Here is a 24,315-nt window from a genome sequence, read left to right on the forward strand (position 1 = left end):
ACCTGGAAACCCTTGGTCCCCCGGTAGGGTCCCCACAGCACTCTGATAAGCTCACAGGTCACCTCCCACCGCCCAGTGCCAAGTGAACCAGGAGCACAAGAGCACACTGCTCGCCCTCCAATCCCACAGCTCAGAGAGCACCAGGGGCTCTTCGAGGTCAGAGATCACCCTATTCCGGCCCCCTGAGCCTTTCACTGATGCCCAACCTGGCGCGTCTGCACGGCTGTTCCCACAGCTGCGATGCTCTTCCTTGCTTTTCTCCAGGGGCCAATTACACCTCGTTTCAGTGTCACCCCCTCACCTGGGTCTCCCCAGGCCACCCATCCCAAGGCCATGCCCACCCCACCCACCTGCTCCCCAGCGCCTGCGCCAAGATCCTGCCTGTCACGTGCTCGTTCTCTTGCTTGTCTGTCCGTCTCCCGACTCCCCCTTGGAGGAAAGCTTCAAGCAGACAGGGTCTAGTCCCCCTCTCTAGCTCTCTGGCATACGGAGCTGCATCAGATTCATCGAATATCAGTGTTCTGCTTTCATTCTTGACGAGGAGAGCTTGTCAATCAAATTCTTGGGCAGTTAGAAACACAACCTTGTGAAATGCGTACAAAGTGTGAATGGGGGACTCGTGCTGCTGTTAGGAGCCCCCCGCTCCTCACAAGTGGCGTTGCCTCTGCCGTGCTCTGAGCGCTGGAGTCTGCGCCACTTCAAAGCTGGGACCCCCAGGGACCGCCAGAGGCAGCAGCCCGAGAAGGGCACTTCTCAGGCAGATCCCTGGGGCCCAGGACTAATTCCATGCCAGCGCCTCCCTCGCTAATTGTTTCCAGCCGCAGCTAACAGGGCCTGTGGGAGCTGAGAGTCTCTCTCTCTCTCCCCCGGGTTTGCTTCTCAGGGCACCGACCTCCCCTTCACCCAGGGTACCCTGGCACCCAGGAGCCAGACCTGAGCCCGGCTGCCCCACGACCCACCACTGCTCGGCCCTGGAGGCGGCTGCCCGTCTCATCCCACCTCCCGTCCTGATGCGGCAGGAGCGCCGGCGATGGGGTGGTTCTGAGCATTTAGCTGGTTAGACACGTGCCGTGTGACTTTCACCCTGGCAGTTAGTTGTGGCATTGTCACCAAATCCACCCCATGCATCTGGCTCACGGCAAGGGCAGAGGTACAACCTCTTGTTACCCAGCTTCCCACAGAGCTGAAGGTGACTGAGGGGGGCTTCTAGAACCTTCCGTGGGTGGGATGCCCAGATATGAAGTCTCTTCAGGAAGAGCTTAGGAGCTGGCGAGTGGCAGGCCGTCATCTATAGGAGCCTTGAGGCATCACAGCTAAACTGATGGCCTTCACCGTCTGAATCATTGAGGAGACTTTTGGGGTCGGTGGTTGTCTCCAGGCCCCGGGTTATCAAAGTGAGTTTCCAGGTGCAGAAGGGAGAGTGTTTCGTACTCAGGTGTGGTCAGTCAGGAGAGATGGTTACCAGCTGGGTCTCGCCCCAGACTGGCCCTGCACCGACCCCGAGTCTGCACTCGTAACCAGGTCAAGGGGGTCATGTGTGCCCCTTGGCGTCCGGGCAGTGCATGGGCTACAGGTGTGCCTGCTGCTGATGCCACGCCCCCAGCCAGGGACCTGGAGGGACCAGAAGAGGAAGGGACCTGCAGGAGGCTGAACACCTCCTGTCATAGGGTCCACAGAGCACAACCCACCCCTCCCAACATCTGCAAAAGAAAGCGAGCTGACAGTGACATCGGGCCTCCACCCCCACCCCACCCACCCCCCAACCTCTCTCCCACACCCATACTCACCTGACGTGGTCTGCTTCAGTTTTTCGTTTTTCTTTTTCCTCCATTTCCAGGGTTTGAAGATTCTGCCCAGGGTGGCCAGCTTGCTATTCCTCCTCACGGGGGGAGTTCGAATCCCTGAGACCAGATATTCGGAGCGCACTGGGGGGTTTTGGTCCATCTCATCTGGAAGGAGAAAGCCCAGAGAGGGGCCAGTGGTGACCAAGCTCACACGACACCGTGGGGGACCTGAGGTGACCCCCCCTTCCCCTGGGGACCACAGTGATCCTCCAAAGCCTGGAGCTCAAGAGGGTGGTCCAGGCGAGGGACACACTCTCATCTTCCATCGTGTGCCAGCCCATGTTCGAGTGCACACCCAGCAGGTTAATTCACCTCTTGCTTCCTGTGAGGAGGAGCTGGGAGCCTGAGTTTTTCCAGAACCAAGAAACCCCAGAGAGACCTGGAGATGCAAGAAGAGCCAGGTTGGAATGAGCAAGTGCCAGGCCAGAGGATACCACCAGCAGTCAGAGGGCCCAGGGCCTGGGGAGGGCTGGTCATCACCAGACCCAGCCTGATGCCCCATGTGACCGGTCCCCTGGCCAGCAGCCTCCAGAGAAACCCCCAAGGTTTGGCTTCCCAAGGGCTTTTCTCATCAGCAGCCCAAGCCACTCAGCCCCCTGAGCCTGTGTCCACATCTGGAAAACGATGGCCATCCCCCATACCTAGGGTGAAGAGGAAGCTTCTGTGTGACCATAGGGTGGCCAAGAAGTCTGGAGTCATACAGAACCACACGAAATACACAGTTTATTGACAGCATGTTACAATCCATGTAAAGTACTATTATTTATGTTTCGAAACTGCAGACACTCTGATTAACATGGCACACCAGCATGGGGGACTTCCAGCAGAAATTTTCAAGTAATAATTTGTATTATATAAGCAATATAATAATTCTTATGGAGTGAAAGTCATTGCTTGTTCAGGGCTGGGTGCTATGGTATTTTATTCCCATAGTAAAACTATGAAGTGGAGACTTATTACATCCATTTTACAGATGGGCACATTGAGGCTGTCAGAGCAACAGAATTCTGGTCTCAGGCAGTCTGACTCCAGAAACCTCTCTTATATCGCTAAGCTGCTTCTAGGGTGATGATACAAATTTATCGCCCAGAGCAGGAACCAAATGGATGGATGGATGGAACACAACAAGAGACATAAACCAAGGTGGTCCCAGCCAACCACTCTCTCTAGCTGTCCCCACACCCTCCCCGACCCCACCGCCAAGGTGGATGTGGAATTTTAGTTCCCTGACCAGGGATAGAACCCGTGCCCCCTGCAGTAAAAGTGCAGAGTCTTAACCACTGGACCACCAGGGCAGTCCCTCTCCAGCTGTTATTAATCGAACGTTAAATATATACCAGGGACTGGCTCCACAAAGCAATCCTGTGTGGACAGACAGTCCAGGGGTGTCTTGTTCAAGAACTTCTGCCCACAGACCCAGCAAACCAGCCAGGCTCCTAAGCCAATGCCATCCTCCTTGTGTTCACCTCTTGTGTTCACCTAAGGCCCCAGGGCCGAACATCCAGGAGGGGCCCAGGACTTCTGGGTCAGGGAGTTAAGTGAGTCAGGGCAGTCCAAGGACTGGTCACGGATCCCCAGCTCCACACTCCAGGCGTGCAGGTTGCAGACAGTCCTCCTCTCCCCAGAGGAGGTTTATTCCATGTTACATCCTCTCCCTTCCTTCCTCCGCCCACGGACGCCAGATGGGAGCAGAACGGCCAGAACCACGTGGCCCCAGGAAAGCTGACTGTCCTGAAGGCATTATTGGCACAACGGGGAAAGAATTGGCCAGGTCTCCCCAAGCTTCTGGGCTGGTTTGAAGATAAAGACAAAGATCCCCAGAGATGTACATGGGGATGGGGAAGAATTGCCATCACCTTGTTTATATTAATGCCTCATCTCACTCCACAAAGGATGTGTGGCCATTATATAAACACATGCCCAATAAGATACAATGAGTGTCTGAGGAAATCCGAAGGAAAAGAAGGATGGACAGGGCCACTGCATCAAGGGTTAGACACCATGTGTCGCTCAGAGCTTCCTAGCAGCCAAAGCAAAAAGGAGTAGCCCAGAGAATAAACCACAAATCAGACCCCAAACCTGCACCTGAATAGCTGGACTTCAACCCAGGCCACCAGCATCTCCATCCCGGAAGCCCGCTTGCTAAGTCACTTCAGTTGTGGTTGATTCTTTATGACCCATGGACTACAGTCCACCAGGCTTCTCTCTGTCCATCGGATTTCCCAGGCAAGAATACTGGAGTGAGTTGACATTTCCTTCTCCAGGAGATCTTCCCAGCACAACGATCGAACCCATGTCTCCTGCATAGGCAGGTGGATTTCAACTGCTAAGAAACATACAGTGCAGTGGTGATTTGGTAAGTTTGCAAAGGAGATGAGAGCCTTGAAGATGAGGAGCACGCTGGCTGCCATTGGAAGCTGACAACAAGCAGTTGAAAAGATCATTGAAGCTGATCCTCTTCCAACTACACAAGAAGTTGCCAAAGAACGCAACGTCAACCATTCTAACAGAGGCCCGTACAAGTCTTCAAATTGGTGTTCTCTGTGAACCCCGACAGTGAAACTCTGCCCATATCACTTTCCTGCTTACTCCCCGTGACCTCTCTTCTCATTTAGGATAAAACTACCAAGCCTGCAAAGGGCTCTGAGGTCTGCTTCTGACCACGGCCACCTCACTCCTGCCCACTGGCCTCCCTGTCCCATTTCATCATCAGCATCCTGTGCATGAGTGTCTATGGCGCTCACAAAAACCAGAATGTCACAGGGGTTAGGATGCAGGTGCCAGAACCAGGTATTGGGGCTCACTCACTCAGCGCTCTCACTCACCCCCTGGGGCTGAGGGGCTCACGCCACCCTCCCTCCCCTCTGCATCCTCACCTTTGCCATGGCCTTGCTGGGGGAACAGGGAACACGGGACTTCCCAAGTCCTCGTCTGCTTTGCTTGAGTGCATGAGAGGCAGGCAGGACAGTGCAGCCCCTTCCTCATCGCCCCCTCCCCTCTCCCTCCACCATCACCACCATCACTATTTTAATCCAAGGTCTCCTTGCTCTCCCACCTCACCTCTGCCCCCTAGTGGCTGGAGCAGGTACTGTGGTTCCCACCTCACTGACACACCTGGGTCCTCACAGTACAGTCTGGGACACAGGCGGCCTGTGGCCACTGAGCAGACTTCATTCCACTCTCCTCTTGAGAGAACTCACTCATTCATTTATTCAACAAAAACCTACTGACACCAGGCACGTGTCAGGAACTGCACCAGGAGGAGGAGGTACAGAGGTGAACAGAAAGGATCCCTCCCTTCGTGGGGCTTCTACCACCTGCAAGATGGACAACAGGTGTGGCTAGTAAGACACCAGGCCTGTTCACCACCTTGTTCCCTGCTGCCTTCCTCTCCTGATTTCTCCCCATCACATTTATCACCTGGTGTGTGGGCTTTCCTGATGACTCAGCTGGTAAAGAATCCTGCAATGCAGGAGATAAAGGAGGCGCGGGTTCGATCCTTGGGTTGGGACTATCCCCTGGGGAGGGCATGGAAACCCATTCCAGTATTTTTGACTGTAGAATTCCATGGACAGAGGAGTCTGGCAGGCTACAGTCCATGGGGTTGCAAAGGGTCGACTGAGTGCAAAGACATGACTGAGTAAGCACACACGCACATGTGTGTGTATGTGCCTGCATGCACACAGACACACACACACCCCTGCACAATCACTTGTTTTCCTGCTGCTCACAGTCACCTCCCTAATTGGAAGGCAGGGTCTGCTTTGACATCTGGTTTTCAGCCAAACCCCTGGTGTCCAGAACACATGAGGCAAGAACCCACGTGCTGAAGGCAATCTTTCCAGACACGAGGATGGATTGACAGAACCCAGCACCTTCTCAGGGAGCTGGGGGAACGTGGGGGTGACTGTAAACAGCCGGCTATGAAAGGCTGCTCTGAGCGGGGCTATTGGAGCAAAAGCCTGGACGAGAGGGAGCCAGCAGGGTAGAAGGGAGTGGAGCAGGGTAGAGGGTCCCAGGCAGAGGAGTGAGCTCAAGGGCTTAGAGGAAGAGCTCGGTGGGGGAGGGCTGTGGATGGGCTGGGGAGGCAGGCAGAGGCTTGAACTTGATTCAAAACCCAGCAGGAGCCTCTGGGGTTCTTCAGCTCAAACAACTGGATTTGTTCATTTATCAAATATCCAGCGTGTGTGACCAGGAAGACACCTTAGTCTGAGTGACTCCTTGCGGTGGTGGGGGTAGGGGGAGACGTCCTGCTGTCATGGGAGAAGTAAAGACCCTGTGCTCTGGTGGGGACCCCCTCCAGAGGTCTGAAGGTTGTGCCTCCACCACCCTCTCTCCCTGCCTGCCCCCAGGTGAGGGCTAGGCCAGGTGAGGGCTGTGACTTACAATCCAAGGCCAGAAACTTCAGAAGAGATGAGCAGTCAGTGAAGGAACCGCTTACAAGCCACCCGAGGGCATGAATCTGTCACTGATGGTGTGTCTGGAGGTCCAAGTGAGCAAAAGTGGGGTGGTCCTCCTGGGCACTGTGTGGCCCTCTCACACTGGCAGGTGGGAGTGAATGTAGGCAAGTGTGGATCTAGGAGAGGGTGTGTATATGTGTGAGCCTTTATGGGCACCCGTACACGTGTGTCACACAGAGAAGAGAGGCTGGGGGAACTCCTCCCCAGCCCATTAATTTGCTCAGCATCCCTGGAGCTGCTGGGGAGCCTCCTTCCCACATCAGAGAGGATTCCTGGAGGTGCGGACACACTAGTAGACTCTGAATAGTGCAGTGACACTCAGTTCCAGGGGCACCTCTGCCACCTGCGAGGCATTAGCAGTTAATTAATGAAAACTGTTTTCCCACATCTGCTGAGGAAGCAGAGCCTGCAGCAACAGGGCGGGGGGCGGGGCTCACAGGCTCCCACATGATGGATGGGGCAGGTGCCCTGTCCCGGAGCTGAAGGGGCCGGCCCCAGCCCCTCCCTTCTCTGGTCCCTTGGACCAGCAGGCCACAACATTTTTGGCACCAGGGACAGGTTTCATGGAAGACAACTTTCCCACGGACCAGTGTAGGGGTGCAGAGGATGGTTTCAGGATGATTCAGGCACATCATATTTATTGAGTTTGTTGAACAGGAGGCAGAGCTCAGGCAGTAATGCGAGCAATGGGGAACAGCTGTAAATAAAGATGAAGCTTCTCTCATTCACCTGCCACTCACCTCCTGCTGTGAGGTCCACTTCCTAACAGGCCACGGAGCGGTAAGGGTCTGTGGCTCACAGGTTGGGCACAACTCCAATCTCCTCTCCCAGTTCCCTCTGAGGCTCACAGCAGGGGAGATACTTGTCCCCCAGGACCCAATGCCCATCAACCCCTATTGATAGATCCTACAAAGCTACAAGTCAGGCACTGCTAGAACAAGGCAGTGAAGGACACCAATTCCATGGTTAAGGAGCTTGTGGGCTAATTTCCATGTCTGTCTGTCTCAGGGCCAGCTCCTTTATTCCTAATATCCCCTTCCATCCTAGCTCTGATCACAGTCAGATCTCATCTTGGGATGTGCTGTTTATTGCTATCATCTATTTTTCCCATCAGAACAAATATAAGCTTTATGAGAATAGGAACTGTGGCCATCTTGTTCATCATGGGTCCCTGGCATCTTCACAGGCAACTGGCACCCAGGAGGCACTCAAATAAACACCTGCTTGATCTGTGAATCTGGGAAGCAGAGCTGCCAGGGCTGGAGCCCCCGTCCTCCTAACTCCAAAGTCCTCCTCTTAGTGACATCAGGCATTTCGGCTTCCTTGTCTTCTATCCACTGACCTGTCCCTGTCTCCTTCCACTTCACCAGGTCACCTTCCCCAAAACACACTGGGAGGGAAGCTCCCCTCACTGGTTACCAGGTGCCATGTGCTGAGCTACTGGCCTCACAGGGAAAACAGGCCCCCTCTGTATCAGGCAGTACTGAAACACAACCTTTTGCTTGTTTCCTTCATTCACTCGTGAATTCATTCATCAAGCATCCGCTGAGGCCTGCTGTGTGCCAGGGCTGCTCTGAGTTTGAGACAGAGCTGTAAACACAACTGACACACTGTCTCGCTCGCATGAAGCTCACCTGCTTATGGACAAGGAAGAGAAGCAAGGAAACACTGACTTCAGAGTGTGATGTGAGCTATGAAAGAAGCAAACAAGACGTGGGGATGTGGGTCAACAGTGTGGCCTCTGTTTCTTCAGTGAGTCCTTCCCTTCCCCAAAGAATCCGCCTGGCAATATGTCGTGCCCATATTACGTACACAAAGCACTATGCCAGGTGTGAGGTGAAATAAAGAGATGCTGGACACTCTGCTGCCCTGATGGACTCACTGACTATGGAGGAACTCAAGATGCGCTGAATCACCAGGGAGAACCAAGACGGAGAATTACGACTGCAGAGGAAGCATCTCTTCCTGGCTGGACTGGGGAAACTCTGAGAAGGCTACCAGGGGTGGCGGTGACATCGGAGTTGGGCCTTGGAGGTTAACGAGGAGTTGAATAAAAGGTGCACACTCATAAAAGCATGATCATATGTGGTGTCTGGTGCCTAACAGTGCAGGGGAGTACGAGCTGATACCTCCAGTCTCTGAGGTTCAGATGCCCCATCAAATCTCCACATATAAAACTGAGATCCACACAGAGATTCCATCTGTCTATGGTGCCAACTCATGACCAACACACACCCACAAATACACAGACACAAAATTATCATCATTATCATCACCACTGACTATCAATAATAGGAAAAGATAATCTCAAAGTAAGAAAATGATCTTGCTTATTGCTATATCAATAAATACGTGGATAAATGAAAAAATAGCAAGTGTTGTCCTTAGTGTTTTTAATTTGCTGGCATGGGTCTGAGTACATGAATCTGAAAACCCTTAGGCTGGAGCTCTCCATTTCTGGATGGAGAGGATGGAGGGGTTCAGCCAAGAAGAGCCAAGTGTGGCCACGATGGCGCCTTGAGGGCATGAGAATCACTTAGAGATCTGGTTCGAGACCAGCCGCATGGAACGGCTGCAGAGAACATCAGTGCGGGCAGCAGCTTCAGGGAACAAGGCTGAAGGCCAGGAGGCCTGCTGAGAGAGGCCAGGCAGGGCGAGGGCCGTGGGACAGCAGGGAAGAGGGGGGTGGTCCAGGGATGTCACTGCAGCAGAGTCTTCACCAGATCTTGCTGAGAAAACAAGGGGCCAGTAACACAGGCAGAAGCCTCAGGAAAACCAAGCTTTGTCCTGTCGTCACTGTCGTCAGCAACAGCAGCATCTGTTGGGCACCTGCTGCTTGACAAGCTGTGTTTTGAACACCTGACATGGATCAGCTCATTCTGTTCCCATTGAGACCTGAGAAGGCAGGTCGCTATCTTCATCACTCACATTATAGTAAAGAAAATGGAAGCAGGGATGAGAAACAACTTTCCCAGGTCACGCAGCTAAAGTGATAGAGTGGGCTTGGAAATCAGGATACCTGCTCTGAAAGCCCTCGTCCTAACCCCAATGTCAGACCACATGGACCAGATAACAGCGCTGTTACCTGGGATACGGGATGAAGGAGAAGAAGCAGATCTGGAGCAGAGAGCATCATTAAAGCAATGTACACGAAAATCATGGCATTTAGGGTGTAAAGACCAATAATTTGTGTCCAGGCTGCAAGAGATGTGGCTTTATGGCTGCTGTCTATTAAGAAAGTGCTGGGTGCTTTCATAGACCCACCATCTGGATGGCTCTGAAGGTCCAAAGCCAAATTCACAAAATGGATTTGAAGTTGACCCAGTATAGAACTATTCTTGGTTTGACCTTCTCCCATCCTCCTGGAAAGTTCTGGAGTATTGATACAAGAGCAGGATATGTTAGGGGGGTACTGATAAACCTAAGAATAACTGGGCCACATGTGGACAGCTTCCAGGAAGCAGTGAGACCACATCCCCAGGGTCATGCTGCTCAGAAGAATGCAGGAAGAAGCTGGTTGTTGAGTGGGGCAGGGGAGCAGGCATTAGGAAGAAGAATGAATTTACTTAAAGTGGGAGGGTGGGTAGGAGGAGGAAGAATTCCTGAAGGCCTGTGGCTCAACTCTGCGGACATTTCTCTACAGTTCTGTAAGTGTATCCATCAGAACCTGTGAACAGTGACAGTCCCCTGCAAAGGAAAAACTGCCGCCTTCCAGCTGGGAGGGAACAGGGACCCCCACAGCAGGTGCTCAGCACAGCAGCGGGTGCAGGAGTAAATGAATGAAGAAGAGAATGAATGAATGAGAAATGGATCCTGGAATACAAAAACTGAAACGGAATCAGAATGCAGGTCAACGGTACCTAACAAAAACCTGAGCACCTCTGTGCCCCTTTACAACAGCAGATAACTGTTATTCCTGAGCAACTTCCCGGCCGCATGCTGGCCCGTCGCTTTCCCTGGCTGCCACCTAAGCAGACAGCACCTCCTTTCTCTCCCTCCCTCGTTAGTCGAGGTGCTAAGGAACATACAGAAGGAAACACAAGGCCCTGGCTGAGCTTAGAGTGAATAACCGGTCCCTGGAATACTGCGAATTAAACAAGTGCTTCATCATAGAAGAACACATCTTGGCATGCTCAAAGGAAGGCCATCAAACTCTTCTGGGTGTTCAATCCAAAGAAACAATCCCAGGAGGTGGGGACATCTTCTGCTCTATTTTATGTTTAGGAAGCAGAGGCTACGAGAGGCCTATGTGGAAAGTCACACAGCTGGGAAGTAGTAAGTCTGGCACCAGATGCCAGGTTCTCTGACCCAAAGCTCCCCATCTGGGCATGACACTGTGTTGCCCAAAGCATCTCCCATGGAACCCTTGTAGTGGCAATGCTTTGTGAATGAAGATACTTGGGAAAACACTATCTACACTGAAAGTCTTGCCTGAAGAGCCCCACCACATATAATCATAGTAAACGCTCTGATAAGTCCTGCAATAAACAGTCTCATTCAACTACTTGGCCAGCTTCTCCTAAACAGAATGACCGGCCAATCCCTATTTGCACTTGCTGCCCAGACAGTGACAACCACACAAACTATCAAATGGAACTTGAGCAATAAACCTGAGATTAAGCCCCTTGAATGTATTCTGCCCTAATGACAATTTATTTAGGGAGTTTAAAAGTCTTTTCCTCAATATCTGTTTCCAAAGGTAACGGGACTCACTAAGGTCTTAGCAGAGGTATCTAAATTTCCCAAGTCTCTAAGCCTCTTCCAGCTATTTCAGACCCCCTGCACAGCAATGATGCTGAAATTAATTCTAGATAAATGGGCATCATTCACGTCTCTGACACCAGTAGAAAAATCAAGACCTTATTAAAGTGGCTTCTTTTTTTCCCTCATATGCATCGTGGAAAAAACAGCACATCTAGCTAGAAAGCCCATCTGTTTAGCATCAACTCCATAATTCTGCCAATGGTGGCGGGTGTCTGCCAGACATATGGCCAATTCTCCAAGTGAAATCAGCTCAGATCTGTAAATCAAGTGGGTCCAAAAAGGCTCCACAGAGCTTAGAACCAGGAGTTGAAACATGAAGAGGACAGGGTCACGCAAGGGAAAAGGTGGGATCTGGAAAATCAGCTTTGTTGTCATTGGGCTTAGAAGGATGCTGCATGTGAGCAAACACGCATAAAAATGATTCTTCAAGAAGCCCAGAGACTTTGCAAAGCCTAAAAGCTAGTTTTAGAGGCATCCTCTTAAAGATCCTATTTTACAGAGTGGAGACAAATGAGTGTTTCAGAGAGAAGACATAAACAGTGAAATAAGACATCAGGAGAGTTTAGCATCGCAGGATAAATTTAGACAAAAACATCACCCAACATCTTCAAAGCCCAAGTTCCAACTCTGACTTTCCAAACCTCAAATGCAAGATGAAATTCTTAAATAATGTCAGTCAATGCTTAAGGATATACAAATGTTAATTTAAAAATATGCATACTTTAGCATTTTTCACAGGAACTAAACAAGTTATAAATTCTGGGAAGATTCTGAACCAACAGATATCTATTAATATAGTGTGTCCCAGACCCAATTTTGCTTAGGTCAAGGATGAGCAAATATGCTCTGAAAAAGGCCAGATACTAAGTATCTTAGGCTCTGAGGGCCGGACAACCTGTCACGATGACTCAACTCTTCTGCTGCAGCATGAAAACATCAGTAGATGTTTGTAAATTAATAGGTGTGGCTATATTTAAATAAAACTTTATTTGCAAAAGCTGGTGACAGGAGGATTTGGTCCATGGGCTGTTGCTTGTCAACTGCTGCCTTAAATGGTCCCTTTGGAAATGTCTTCAGGGAAAAAGTACTACAGGACACTCCTGTAGTAAAATAAAAAGAGAGAAAAGGAACATTTTCTGATCTGAACCTTTACCTTCTCTCCAGCCCACTCCTAACCTCCAGGCTCCAGGCCAGCATCACTCTGCCCACCTAACTCTGCAGCCTCCTCCCTGGTTCCCAGGCATCCACCAATCCTGCTCCCCTAAGCAAACAGGGCATTGCATCACTTCCCTGCTTCATGTCATAGCAGCTTCTAGAATGAAATACACAACCTCAGCTATGATCCCAGAGTCCTGGCCTCCGCTTATCTCACACATGCCATGCCCCACTGTGCTCTACTTCTGTCTCGTTCTGCTCCTCCCACCACAGGGCTGGCCAATCACTCTAACAGTAACATTTCCCCTGAAAAACTCCTATTCATTCCACATGGCCCCATTGCCTATCCTCACCTGTTAGGTCTCCTGTTATTTTTTCTACCATAGTATTCAACACAATTTATAACTAGCTATTGATTTCATGTTCATTAGTTTAATGTCCATCTTAGCTATTTGACTGTGAAAGCATGTAAATGAATCCAAGCTTGTACTGTTCTCTGCACCAAAGGCCTGTAAATCAAGAGACGAGTTGTTGGAGTAAGGAATAGCAACTTATTCAGAAAGCTGGCAAACCGAGATGATGGTAGACTCGTGTGCCAAACAGCCATCTCGCCTGAGTTGGACTTCAGGCTTCGTGTGTGTGTGTGTGTGTGTGTGTGTGTGTGTAATAAAGTTTTATTAAAGTATAAAGGAGACAGAAAAAGCTTCTGACATAGGCATCAGAAGAGGGCAGAAAGAGTACCCTTCAGGCTTCTTTACTTAAAGGGGAGGGAGTAAAGTCAAGCACTTTCTGGTTCCCATCAGTTTCTGGAGGGAAATGTACCAATTTCTTCCTTCCTGCAGTCACTCATAGGTAGGTCTAGTCAGGAGGTTTCCTGGGAGCAAAAGGCATTTAGCCTAGTGCTCATTATCTGGGAGGCAGGGTTTCCAGAGATGGGCCATTATGCATCATTTTAAGCTTATAGGCAGCATCCCTTTAGTGATGAACTTGTAACAGAACACAAAGATTCTTCCCTATTACAAGCAGAGACTAAATGTGTCCTGTATAATTGCCTCCCTATGCCCCAAACAGTCCAGGTGGGTCCAGCAGGTACTTGAGAGAAGCTGACAAGATTTCTTTTTTTCTGTGCTCAAGTTCACAGCCCTTGCCCATGGGGACCTGTCCAGGAACATCTGAAGGCTATAATCCTACCAGAATGAGGCATGGTTCTCAGGATTTACCAAGTAGAGTTCCCTGGCAAATCTGATGAGGTTTCCTGCTATACTGTTACTATGTTTCTGCAGCTGCTTACCGAGAACTTTTACCCAAGAGCCAACGATGCGATGCTTGAACACCTACAAGTGTCGGCATGCCTGTTGTCACCATGGCCCCTGCTTCTCCCCAGGTCCTGGTGACTGTCATGGAAGCGACAGAACGAGAGGGAGCCAATAGACAAGCCGGAAGCCATACCACGCATGCTTTCTGGGAACAAGCATCAGCTGGTGATGGGCCTGTCCTGGAAACCTGCCCCTGCAGGTGACATCTGTCTGCCCAGACTGTCCCTAAGGGCTTCCTGCTGCTGTTGGAGACAGCCCCCTCTGGCACCCCCAGCAAGGGCTAGCCCTGGTGGCCCCATTCGCAGCCACGTTTCCTGACATTCTGGGCCACCAGAGAGTCACTCTGGGTAGGGGCTTCAGCCAGTTCTGTCCACTCCTCACCACACCCACACTGGACGGACCCACTTACACTACAGTCCACTTTCCTGAGCGTCTCCACCATACCTGAGACCCAGCCCCTGCCCATCCAGGCCCAGGGGCTAGAGATGAGGGAGGGGACAGTCAGGTAAATGGACAATTAGGACAGTGGGCTTTACCACTCCACCCTCCCCTGCCACCCACCCCAGTCCTGGTCAACCCCATCACTCCCAGGTTCCTGCAATGTCTTCCCTGGGTCATGTCCCCTGACACCCACTTCTCCCTGCCTAAACTCCTCCCATGGCTTCCATCTGCGACTGGAATAAAATCCCACATGGTTCCTCACGCCCCATGACCCCTCCTCTCACCACCAGCTCTGGCCCTGGGGGTCATCAGCTTCCCCTCACTCCTTCCCACCTCCAGACCCCTGCACTTGGCGGCCCTTGAAGGACCCCTCTCCCTCCTACCTTTGCAAAGAGCTGCCTCCTTCTGATCTCCCAGATCTTGGTACCACAGTCTCCTCCACAGGGAGGTGCATTGAGCCTTGGCAAGACCAAGCCCAGGCCCAGCACACCTCACCCCAGCAGGGCACACTCCCCCCCAGTCCCCAATATGAGCTGATCTCCCAGCCTCTGCCCACTGGGGAGATGCAGGCCTGGCTACAGGGGGCTCCTGAAATACTCCAGAAGCAATCAGTGAACAGACTGATGATGGATGAGGCACTGTGACTGAAAGTGAGACAGGACTCTGTGGGCAGAAAAAGGACTGGTCTCTGGACTCAGGGAAGACTTCCTGGGAGACTGAGGACACCTGAAGTAAGCTTTGAAGCATCAGTAGGAGTTCAATGAGCTCTAATAAATACCAAAAAAAAAAAAAAAAAAAGGTAATATTCCATCATATGAATAGAGTTTTGTTGCTTCATTCATCCCCTGATGGCCATTTGGGTGGTTTCCACCTTGTAGTGGTGATGAATAGTGATGCTATGAGTATTCACGTACAAGTTTTGTTTGAACAACTATTTTCAATTCTTTTAGGTATATATCTAGGAATGGAATTGCTGGATCCTATGGGCTTCCCTGGTGACTCAGACAATAAAGAATCCACCTGCCAATTCAGGAGACATAAGAGACAAAGACGTGGGTTCAATCCCTGGATTGGGAAGATTCCCTGGAGGTGGGCATGGCAACCCACTCCAGTATCCTTGCCTGGAGAATCCCATGGACAGAGGCACCTGGTGGGCTACAGACCACAGGATCGCAAAGGGTCATACAAGACTGAAGGACTTAGTATGCAGCCACACACAGTAGCTTTAAGCATCACTTTAAAAAAAAAATTTGAAGTACAGTTGGTTTACAATGTGTTAGTTTCAGGTGTGCACCAAAGTGATTCAGTGATATCCTCTATTGTTGTTTACTCACTAAGTGGTGTCCAGCTCTTGCAAATCTATGAACTATAGCTCACCATGGAGAGGCTCCTCTTTCCATGGAATTCTCCAGGCAAGAATACTGGAGTGGGTTGCCATTTCCTTCTCCAGGGGATCTTCCCAACCCAGGGATCGAACCCTCATCTCCTGTACTACAGACGGATTCTTTACCACTGAGCTACTGGGGCTTCCCATATATCCTTTAGAGGTTATTACGAAATACTGACCTGTGCTATACAGCAGGTCCTCATTGTCTATTTTATATTAAATATGTATATTTAATTATTTATATTAAATATATCTAATCTATTTATATTAAATATGTTAGGATGTGTCTGCTAATCCCAAACTCCCACTTTATCCTTCCGCCCGCCCCACTTCCCTCTTTGGTACAGGTCCACTTTTTGAGGAAGGGCCAGTCTGCGCTACACGGGGGCTGCACTGTTAACAACTGCGCAGAAATGAAACACTGACACACCCTACTACAGGTATGAACACGGGAAACACAAAGCCAGTTACCAAAGACCACACACCCTCTGAGTCCATCGACATGAAATGCCCAGAAGAAGTAAATCCACGGGGACAGAATATAAACAGATTCATGGCTGTCAGGGCTGAGGGTAGAAAGGAAGGGGCATGAAATGGGTCTAGAGTTTCCATTTAGTGCTTAAAAGTTCTGGAATGAGAGAGTGGGGATGGCTATGCAACAATGTGACGTGTATCCTTTACAATGGCTATAAAATGTCCAATGTTATGTCATGGGCTTTTCACCTCAATTACAAAACCCCAAAAAGCATGCCCTGACCCCACAGAGCTCCCTGACATGTCCTGCAGCCAGGGACAGACCTGCCAAGCCCACCCAGCAGAGCAGTGGTTTCTGGGCAGAGCGAAGAGCAGAGGGTTATGTGGTTTCCTGCCTGCCTGCCCACATCTGAGTGGGGCCTGGCCTCGTGCTGAGGAAGCCCGGTGTCCCCGGGAGTAAGTGATGCAGTTATTCCGGCCCTAGCAGGTCTGCACCGGGCAGAGCAGCCTTCCAGGGACTTCTGTCGACTCGCTTCCTGGCTGCCTCCAGGCCTGGCCATCGTTCACACATGTTAACCCAGCTCTTTGTAGAATCAGGACCCTGGGGTTCTTCTGGAATGGAAGAACCCCAGGGTTCTTGGGGTTCTTGTACAGCCTGTTTGGCCAGTATGCCAAACAATAACCCCCACACACATTAGGGCTGGGATTCACGCAGTAAGAGAGCCGTAAAAGCAAAAAGCCTCATGCAATGTGCAAACTTCACAATCCCCCTAAATTAAAAACTCATTCAGGATCACTCATTTCAAAGTGTTCTGACTGCAGGGACCGTAAGCTGGGCTCAAGCCCTTGCCATGTAGAGGCAAGACCCTATCTGACAATCAAAACCACTCTCCCCTGGAGAAGGAAATGGCAGTCCACTCCAGTATTCTTGCCTGGAGAATCCCATGGAGAGAGGAACCTGGCGGGTTACAGGCTATGAGGCTGCAAAGAGTCAGACACGACTGAAGCTATTTAGAACACACACATAGGAGAGCTCTACAGGATCATGTGATGGGGGACTAGACAAATCTCCCAGAGGAGATTATCCAGACCAGATGAGAAGGATGAGCTAGGCTGGGGAATTTCATCCAGGGGAAAAAATGTGCAAACCTCTCTGGAAAGAGGCAGCTTGGTCTATCCACAGTCATGCCATTCTCTGAACATCTTCACTGCCCATTCATCTTACCAGCATTAATATCAGGAACAACAGGGATGGCAAGAGGCCCGGAGTGTTCTCCCCACGGCGTCTGGTCCTGCCTCCTCTCCACCTCATCACTTACCACCCTGACCAGACTGGCCGCGACTTTGTTCTGCAGGGTCTTTTTTTTTTTTTTTTTTTGCTTCAAGGATTTTACCTGGGTTTTCATTTAGAAACCCTCCTCCTGGCCTGGCCAACTCCTGCTCTGGATCACAGTTTAAATTTTACCTCCTACAAAAGCCATTCACAGCTCACAAGTGGGGGCTCTGCCCTGTGCACCATCAGCCCCTGCATCATCACCCACCATCATCATCTCTCACACACAGCATCTGAACTGCTGTTTCTTTGGCTTTCTGGCTGGAATGACTAAAGCAAGGCAGAGAGACATGTGGGCCTTGCCCACTCACACCAGTCAGGCCAGAATCCCACACAAAGTCACTCCTCAGGAAGGGCCTTTGACGTGACGGCAGCCGATGCGGGTTTATCCTACAAAGCACAGTGTGGCATTTCAACACTCAGGTTCCAGGAGCGAGAATGGACTGGGTGCGCAGGCAACCAGCTTTTATTAGCTGTTGAGATTTGAACAGGGTACTTCACCTCTCCGATACTTGGGTTCCTGACATCCATGACATGGGCATGACATTAGTACCTACTGCAAAGGGTTTGGGGAGCATTAGATGAGTTCATGCGTGTGGATGGCTTAACATGGTACCCGGCACACAGCAAGGTTTAATCAACGTCACCTCCCATCACCACCTTTCTCTGCCATCCGTTTTCTAGGCTCCTTGGGCATCCTGGATCACAGTCTCAGGGAACACAGCAGGCACTCAGTAAACACCTGATGGATGAGTGAAGATACCTCAGAGAACCTGGCCTAAATCTCACGATTTTCAAGGGGATCATCAAAAGCACTTTTACCAAGTCTTTCGATTTCAACAGAATGGGTATTCCCTTCTAAGAGCAAAATACCAAAGACAAATGAAAAAAGATTACTGGCTCCTTCTGGAGTCTGCACGGGCTGGGTTGGAAGCTTTTAGGAGAAGTGGCCATTATGGCAGGACACTTAAGATGCCTGGAAGAACAATTCTTTTTAAAGACCTGGAGGGAAAATGAATAGCAAACAAAACTGGGAAGAACCAGAGTCCTGAGGTCAAAGGAAGGTAGAAAACTCTGTGTGGCTCACTCTCCCTGAGAACTCAGGCTGAGCAAGGAAGACCAGACCAAATGCACAAACACGGGGAACATCAAACGTGATGGCAGCGTGCCGAACGGATGCAGGCAGCTGTGCGTCACCAGCATTACTGGACTGCTGCAATACTGGGCCCTCAAAAGCAAAAGGGGTCAGGAACCGGGAGACATAAGATGTCGTGGCCTCCACCTGATTTAGGCTCCACACACCTGTCCGTGTGAGCCCCTGGGCTCCTTGTGGGGAGCTTTAATGTTTACTGATACGTGCGTGCACCCAGCATGGCAGCTCCACTCTGCGTCGGCCTCCCCCAAGGAAATGGTCAGATGCACTGCCTCCCATGGCACCTTGGTGGTGCTGCCTCTTCCTCACTGGATGACCCCACCCCACCCCAGCATAAGTGTGCCTTTCTTCCACACTCACCGGCTGCCTCCTGGGAGAGAGCTGGGGGCTGCAGGGACAGTGAGACATGTAAGCACAGGGCTCCTGCCTTCTAGGAGCTCACAGTCCCGTCTGACATCCTGGAAGGGGCCTGGGCTCCAGAGGCAGGAAGGGCGGGTGGCTCCATGTCACACTGGCCCCATGACTGCAGGCAGGTCCCAATCCTCTCCAGGTCTCCCAGGGATGCTGACAGTGACATGTGACAATGCTGATGTCAACATCAGTCACTCTTGTGATAGGCCTGAAAAGGAGCCAGCTTCTAAGACACATGCATGGGCAAGCCTGGCAAATCCCCCAAAGCCTATTTAAAGCCCCCCACATTGAAGCTCAGTTGGGGACTGCCGGTCTGATTCATCCACGTCTCTCAGGGAGGTGGGCTAATAGGCTCTACTACTCCATCCCGCACAGTAAAAGCATGAAATCCAGTCAAAATGCCCAAGAATCTGTCAAACTTGAAATTTACCTCACGAAGAAAAACAAAAGGCAGGAAATCCCTTTATGGAAAAACCACAAATAAGAGAGAGAGAGAGTGGGAACTCCCTGGTGCTCCAGTAACTAGGACTCTGAGCTCTCAATGCAGGAGGCCTGGGTTCGACTCCTGGTTGGGGAACTAGATCCCACAAGCCACAACTAAGACCCAGTGTAGCCAAAGAAATAAATACATAAATATTTAAAAAAAAAAGAGAGAGAGAATGAATTTTACCCCAGTCTGTTGCCTGTCAGCACCACAGCCTTGGGGGAGGTCTGTTATTAATATATTTATCTGGTGTTACTGGATGAGATGGTTGGATGGCATCACCAGTTCCATGGACATGAACTTGGGCAAACTCTGGGAGATGGTGAAGGACAGAGGAGCCTGGCATGCTGCAGTCCATGGGGTCACAAAGAGTCAGACATGACTTGCAACTGAACAACAACAACTGGTATTACCAAGGGCTACGAACTAATTTATTTCTTTTCAAAAACCCTCATCCAACTAGACACTTGGCCACATTAAGTTTTCATGAAATATGATGGCTTCTTATCTAGATAAGGAACATCCTTTGCAGATGAGATTCCCGCCACCTGGAGAGCAGGGAGGTTTTCAGTGACAAAAGGAAGCCACGTGTAGGGTGACCACAATGGTGTAAACATTAACAGTCAGTCACAACACACAGCAGAACCAAGGCTGAAATAACCTGACGGCCTTTTGAAAATCCAGAGCCAGGCAAAGAGTTGATTTGCATATTCCTCCGGTTTAATTTAATTTGCTGTAGATTAGATTGAGCCAATCGAAACTGCCCAAATCCGGCTGTTGCTGACCTACAAAAATGGCAGTTTCATACAGACTAGCCTAATAGAAATTAAAATTAGATCTTATTCTGTAAATGAACAAAGATGGAAGAGGATGAGAACTATCTGCGGGAGAGTTTTCTCTCCATCAGCAAGAGGGGCCATCCACTATCACTGACTGTCCTTCGCTTGTACTCTCACACGCAAGGAGAGATTCCTGCAGCAAATCCAGGCAGGCAGAGCCAGAGATTCTGGGGCTGGGGTCCCACTGGCGCTCAGCCACAAATACAGCATCCACATATCCCCTCCCCAATGGGACTGACAGAAATGTCGGGCAGCAAGAAGCATTTTGTCAAGGGTCACTCTTAGCCTCACAGCAGCCAAGAGAGGAACCAGGTGGCCTTGGACAGCATTCCATGAGCAGGGGAGACTACGCTGCCTGGCCCTCAGGCTTCGCGGAGGCTGTCTCAAACCTTCCAAGTGACAAAGTGCTTGGAGGAAAAACAGAAGAAGTATGTTTTTGTTCTTGGCCATATAACTTCTGATCCCTGGGAAGATCCCCTGAAGAAGGAAATGGCAACCTGCTCCAGCATTCTTGCCTGGAAAATTCCAGGAACAGAGAAGCTTGGAGGACTACAGTCCATGGGGTTGCAAAGAGTCAGACACGACGGAGCACACACCTAACTTCTAGGTTGTCCCAGCCACCAAGCATCTAAGAACACATGAGGATACTGCCAACCCAGGTTACCTACCACTTGGGACCTTTCCCCAAACCTGGAATGGGGAGCTCCACCAGGACGTGAAGTCACTGCCTAGGAGGAGACCGCCATCTACTTAACCCGGCTAAGTTGAAAGACTATAAATTGGACACATGTCAACTCAAAAGAGCTTCTTCAGATACTTGGGTGCCTTGAATTTTGGAAGTTTTCTTTAGGCTTTAAGAGAATATGACTCTGAGGAATATTAAAAAAAAAACACACTTGACAACACAATTATTTTTTTCCCAAAATCATTTTCTTCTCTAAAGAGGGGCAGATCCCAGATTACGGTTCCCATCAACATGGTTAAAAGCACAGGCTGGAATGTCAGTCTTCTTGGCGTGGATTCAGCTTTCTGCTTCGCGTCTGGCAAGGCCAAGGACAATTCACTTCATAAGGCCCTAGAACGTGACAGTTAAATGAGATAAAGAATTCCACACAGAGCCACAAATATGAAAGTTTCTATTACAAGTTCATCACTAAAGGCATGATGACTATAAATTCAAACACAATGGCCCATCTCTGGAACCCCTGCCTCCCAGGTAATGAACGTTAAGCTAAAGTACCTTCATTTAGCCCACAGGAAACATTCTGAGCAGGCCCACCAGTGAATGGCTACAGAGAGGAAGAAATTAACATGGCCCCACGGGAGGATGACCAGAGGCTGACCGGAACCTAACCAGAACCAGGAAGTGTTTGACTTTACTTCTTCCCCTTTGAGTATAAAAGAAGCCTGAATTCCAGCTCAGGCAAGATGGTTCCTTGGGACAGGAGTCCACCCTCTTCTCAGCCTGCTGGCTTTCTGAATAAAGTCACTATTCCTTGCCCCAACAACCTGTCTCTCAATTTACTGGCCTGTTGTGAGGCAACCAGTGTGAGCTTGGACTCAATGACAGGATGAGGGGTCCTGAGTGCATGGACGCATGCTCAGCTCTGAATTGAGAACAGTCCTCTGTCCCGGGGGCAGGGCCTCTGTGTGTGGCTCCCTCACTGCATATCCTTGATGCCTGGCACTGCCTGGTACAGGCCAACAACCAGAACGTTCCAGCTGGATCAATGAATCCTCCCTACTAGGGGGAACACAGACAGGCACCTCTGCCTTTGCCTTTTTTCATTTTCTTAATGTGCAATCATCTAAGAATGATGCCACCTCTTCTAAACACTCAAGTATCTGCTGAAGGATGCGTTGGCTTGATGGAGAATCCCTCCAAGCTCTTAAGGAAGAAATAACATCAGTCTTGGAGAGAATAGAAAAAGAGGGAAACTATTTTAGGAGGCCAGGATCCTACCTCCATGCCAGGACAAGAAAAGGGCATCGCTTGAAGTGAGAACAGGAGGCCCATCTCTCTTGTGAACAGACACAGAAACCTACACATAAGTTAAAATCAGAGAGATGTGTAGAAAGACAAACATCACAAACCAGCTGGGCTTATTCCAGAAACATAAGGTTGGTTCAACATTCAAAAATCAGTCAGTGGATAAACCACATTAACTAAAAGGGGAAAGGTCATATGATCATTTTGATAGATATAAAAGTAGAATTTTCTAGAATGCCACACCCTTTCATCATTAATGATGGCAAACTGGGACAAGGAGGAAACTTCCTTCATCTCAAAAAGAATACATACAAAATAGCTGTCACAAACCCATACTTAATGACCAAATGCTGAACATTTTCTTTCTGAGATTGGAAATGAGACAAAAGTGGCTTTCTCTAAAACTGTACTGGAGATCTTTAACCAGCACAATAGGAAACAAAAAGTTTAAGGACTGGATGGGAAGAAATGAAGCTATTTTTTCCCCTAGAGAAACATTTTTGGGAAATCCAAAAGAATCTCTAAAATCAGAATAACTTAACACGTGTGCTTCCCAGGTGGCGCTAGTGGTAAAGAAGCCTCCTGCCAATGCAAGAGACATAAGAAATGTGGGTTCTATGCCTGGGTTGGGAAGATCCCTGGGGGAGGGAATGGCAACCTGCTCCAGTACTCTTGCCTGGAAAATCCCATGGAGAGGAGCCTGGTAGGCTACAGTCCACAGGGTCACAAACAGTTGGACACAACTGAGCAACTAAGCACACACACGCATAGCAGTAAATCTAAACAGTCCCACAGTAAGAGGAACGTTTAGACACACTGGATAAGAGAGGACAGGATTTCAAGTAAGCAATAAAAATCATACATTTAAAAAGTATTCAATGATGCTGAAAAATTTCAAGATGTAATCCTATATTTAAAATAAATATCTATAATAATATCTAAAATATGGTATCAGTATTATAAAGGAGTTTTTCTATATGTTTGGATTAAAAGGGTGAATGGGATATATGAAAATATTTGCAGTGATTAACTTCGGGTGACACGATGGGAGATGATTTTTGTTTTATTTATAAATATTCTACAATAAGCCTGTAATGCTCTCGGATGCAGGAAAAAGAATTCCAGTTTTCCCCTAAAGTCTTCCTGAAGGTGTAGCATTGGACCTGGCCTTTGAAGGCTGGATAGAATCCTGACAGGTGTGGAAGAGCTTTCAGATAAAAGGAAAGCTGTGATGTAGGAATCCCAAGATGCTGGGCTGGGGGGTGAGAGGAAGCAATGGAGAGAGACATGACACAGGAAGGTGGGGGCAGACCCTGGAGAGACATGAATGCCAAAATAACAGCTAATGAGGATGAAAAAGGCAAAAAGAGGCACCTGGGAACTGGGAAGTCACTGACAGAACCGCTTGTGAAACTGGCAGAGCTGAAGGCTCAGTTGAAAGAGGTCAACTATTTCCAGGAAACAAGAGTTGAGAAAGAATTTAAACAGCTAGTTAGACAGCACTATTTACAACAGCCAAGACATGGAAGTGTCCAATGACACAGGAATGGATAAAGATGTGGTATATATATACAATGGCATATTACTCAGCCATAAAAAGAAGGAAATAACACCATCTGCAGCAACATGGATGGACCCAGAGATTATCATAGTAACTGAAATGTCAGACAAAGACAAATACCACATGATATCCCTTATACATGGAGTCTAAAACAAGTGATACAAACGAACTTATATAAAAAAACAGAAATAGATGCACAGACATAGAAAACAAACTATGGTTACCAAACTTAACGGTTTCCTGGGAAGGAATAAGTTATGAATTTGGGATTAACAGATACACACTACTATATACAAAATAGACAAGCAACAAAAATTTACTTATAGCATCTGCTAAGTCACTTCAGTCGTGTCCAACTCTGTGCGGCAACCCCATGGACTGCAGCCCACCAGGTTCCTCTGTCCATGGGATTCTCTAGGCAAGAATACTGGAATGGGTTGCCTTGCCCTCCTCCAGGGGATCTTCCTGACCCCGGGGATCCAACCCATGTCTTTTATGTCTCCTGCATTGGCAGGCAGGTTCTTTACTACTAATGCCACATGGGAAGCCCCTTATATATACTTATATATGCCTTATATACTTACATATCCCTTATGTACTAATAGCACAGGGAACTATATTCAATAGCTTGTAACAAATTATAATAAAAAAGAACTGAAAAAAATATATATATATTTGAATCACTTTGCCATGCAACTGAAAC

General features: G+C 49.3%; 1 protein-coding gene across 2 annotated transcripts in view; it reads right to left on the bottom strand.

Annotated features, from left to right (window-relative positions):
- PHACTR3 (phosphatase and actin regulator 3) overlaps positions 1-24,315 on the bottom strand; it is a 205,595-nt gene that overhangs the window by 86,957 nt on the left and 94,323 nt on the right. For both annotated transcript variants that reach the window (XM_018057603.1, XM_018057602.1), the window contains exon 2: positions 1,788-1,949. In XM_018057603.1, coding sequence (XP_017913092.1) covers positions 1,788-1,949 — 162 coding nt within the window. The remainder of the gene's footprint in view (positions 1-1,787; positions 1,950-24,315) is intronic.

Source organism: Capra hircus, chromosome 13 (genome assembly GCF_001704415.2).
Source record: "Capra hircus breed San Clemente chromosome 13, ASM170441v1, whole genome shotgun sequence".
In the NCBI taxonomy this organism is placed as follows: domain Eukaryota; kingdom Metazoa; phylum Chordata; class Mammalia; order Artiodactyla; family Bovidae; genus Capra; species Capra hircus.